The sequence below is a fragment of the Nestor notabilis genome, unplaced genomic scaffold (assembly GCF_000696875.1).
Source record: "Nestor notabilis isolate BGI_N333 unplaced genomic scaffold, ASM69687v1 scaffold18895, whole genome shotgun sequence".
Lineage (NCBI taxonomy): Eukaryota > Metazoa > Chordata > Aves > Psittaciformes > Psittacidae > Nestor > Nestor notabilis.
Genome location: NW_009930804.1, coordinates 230 through 2352, shown reverse-complemented (window position 1 = coordinate 2352; position 2123 = coordinate 230). Strand labels below are relative to the sequence as shown.

At 49.2% G+C, this 2123-nt stretch overlaps 1 protein-coding gene across 1 annotated transcript; it reads right to left on the bottom strand.

Annotated features, from left to right (window-relative positions):
• Positions 1-288: 288 nt before the first annotated feature.
• MIF (macrophage migration inhibitory factor (glycosylation-inhibiting factor)) lies at positions 289-2121 on the bottom strand. The gene is made up of 3 exons (XM_010015599.1): positions 2040-2121; positions 1372-1555; positions 289-555 (listed from the first exon to the last, which is right to left on the bottom strand). Exons 1-3 carry the CDS (start codon positions 2119-2121, stop codon positions 489-491), a joined length of 333 nt encoding a protein of 110 aa, XP_010013901.1. The 3' UTR covers positions 289-488.
• Between the last annotated feature and the right edge of the window lie 2 nt (positions 2122-2123).

Below are 2123 nucleotides of genomic sequence, written 5' to 3'. Positions count from 1 at the left end.
TCCTGAAGCAGCGGGTAAAGGGCTGGCCCAAGGACTGCTTCTGCTGTGGCAATGGAGGCCACAGCAAAAATCCGCAAGAGCAACAAGAAGCCCTGAAGGGCTTCTGGAGCCCAGCAAGGTAAAAAGTGCTGTCAGGCATCTGTCACTCAGTCAAACCATACTGTGAAATACCATGTCTGAGAAACAAGCAAACCCAAAGCATTCGATTTGTTTGCTTTAGCAGAGTGAAACACATGTTGCCAATTGCCCAAGTCCATCCCCAACCTGCCAGAGCTGACACCGGACAGCTTACTTCTAAATCTTTATTTGTTTCCTACACAGAGAAAATGGAGGAATGTTGAAGCAGCAATATTTAAACACACTATCAAGGAGCCATCGATCTCGGAGATCTCACAAAATGCAACAGAGGGCCATTTGTGTGGTGATCTCTGCTAAGGGGCAGGGTGAGAGCAGGTCCAGGAGCAGCCTTTTCAGACATCAGGAATGCTCTATGCAAAGGTGGAGCCATTCCAGCCCACGTTGGCAGCGTTCATGTCAAAGTAGTTGATGTACACCCTGCAGAAGAGGCACAGGAAGACACAAACAACAACCTTATTATCTCATTCATCTAAATAGGGAGACAGGACAACAGGACAGGAGCAATGCTTTCTATTCCTCAGAAGAAATGTCAAGCTTCATTTTTACTGAAATCTAGTTATGTTCTCTGGTAAAGCCTCCAAACTCTCAATATTCCTCAGAGTCCCTGGAACTGTACTACTACCTTTTTTTAAAAATACAACTTATTCTTCAGTCAAGGACTGTCCAGACACCATTGCAGCTTTTGGCTCTCAGCCTAGCAAGAATTTCCAGAGATCAAAACCTTCTGGTTCCAAATGCTGCAGTACTTCACATATGTCAAAGAGGCAGCCTTACAAAAACCAAGCAGGCCCTCAAGGCCAGTTGTACACTTCTCACTTCTAACCCCACTTCCCATCCTTTGCTACTGCACACAGACGCTGTCCCAAGACTCCACAGCCTGTGAAGGAGCTGTTCAGAGCCTTCTGGTTTTTACTGTGTCTTTCAGATCCAGCCTGTTACTGGTCTTCTTCTGTACTTTCAGCCATCCATCACCAGATGACAAGACATGACACCTCAGAGGCAACTTGTCAGTCCTCTGGTATTTTTCCCTGCTCTGAGAACAGGATGCTATTTAACAGGGGACTCTAAAGGGAAAGGCATCAAACTTACTGGACATGAAAACATTGCAAATGATAATTCGGTATTTTCTCAACCACATAGACTTATTCCTGGTTTTCTGTATGTTGAAATAAACTTGTCAAAGCAATTTCAGAAAGCCAGATAAATAAGGCTACAACCATGTCCCAGCCTTACCTGTCTGCAGATACATGCAAGTGCTTGGAGATCAGATCACAGAGGAGCTTGGTGTAAGTCTTGTTCTGCTGCCCTCCTATCTTGCCGATGCTGTAAAGGCTGCAGAGCGCGCAGGGATCAGTGGAGCCGCCGAAGGACATCATCTGATCAGGTATGATGTGCACAGCTATGTACTGCGGGAACAGAACAAATGGTTACAGCAGGTCTGACCTTCCCTATCACGATGCAAACCTGTTTTGGGTACCAACACTAAGCAGCCCAGTCATGTGCTGTGTTGCAGCCCAGGCAGTTCCCCAGCACTGCCCTCTGGGCCCTTCCTGCACTTGTGGGAAGCAGTAAGGGCTCAGGCACTGAGGCCCACCGGGGTGGCACGGTAGTGGCCCTCAGACTGCTGGGATCCCCTCGGCCTGGCTTTCGGCTTTGGGAGTGAAGGCTGTGCTTGTTGAAACCCGCAGACGAGAGGGAGGGCAAAGAGCATGCGGCTGGAGATAAAGGCCTTAAAACTGTGTGTGCATGCCAGAACTCACACCCTTAAATCACAGCCTGAGCCACCGCGCTGCCTGCAACTCCGCTTTGATTTCTCAGGCTGCAGCGGTCTGGCTCAAGAGGGGCCGTGTCCGATCCCGGGATAACCGGGAGAAAACGGACTAGAGCTTGGTATGGGTTACTTCGTTTTGCCCGAGTCTCGCTGGCCTGGCGGATACTAGCGTCTTCGCCCAGACATGCGGCTGAGATCCCGACTCCCATCATGG

Bases quoted from the DNA above. Each gene is read 5' to 3' on its own strand.
- MIF (XM_010015599.1), bottom strand. From the start codon at position 2,121: ATGATGGGAGTCGGGATCTCAGCCGCATGTCTGGGCGAAGACGCTAGT. The intron at 1,556-2,039 runs GTAACCCATACC...AACCATTTGTTC, and splicing joins CGAGACTCGGGCAAAACGAA to TGTTCCCGCAGTACATAGCT. The intron at 556-1,371 runs GTAAGGCTGGGA...CCTCTTCTGCAG, and splicing joins TTGCATGTATCTGCAGACAG to GGTGTACATCAACTACTTTG.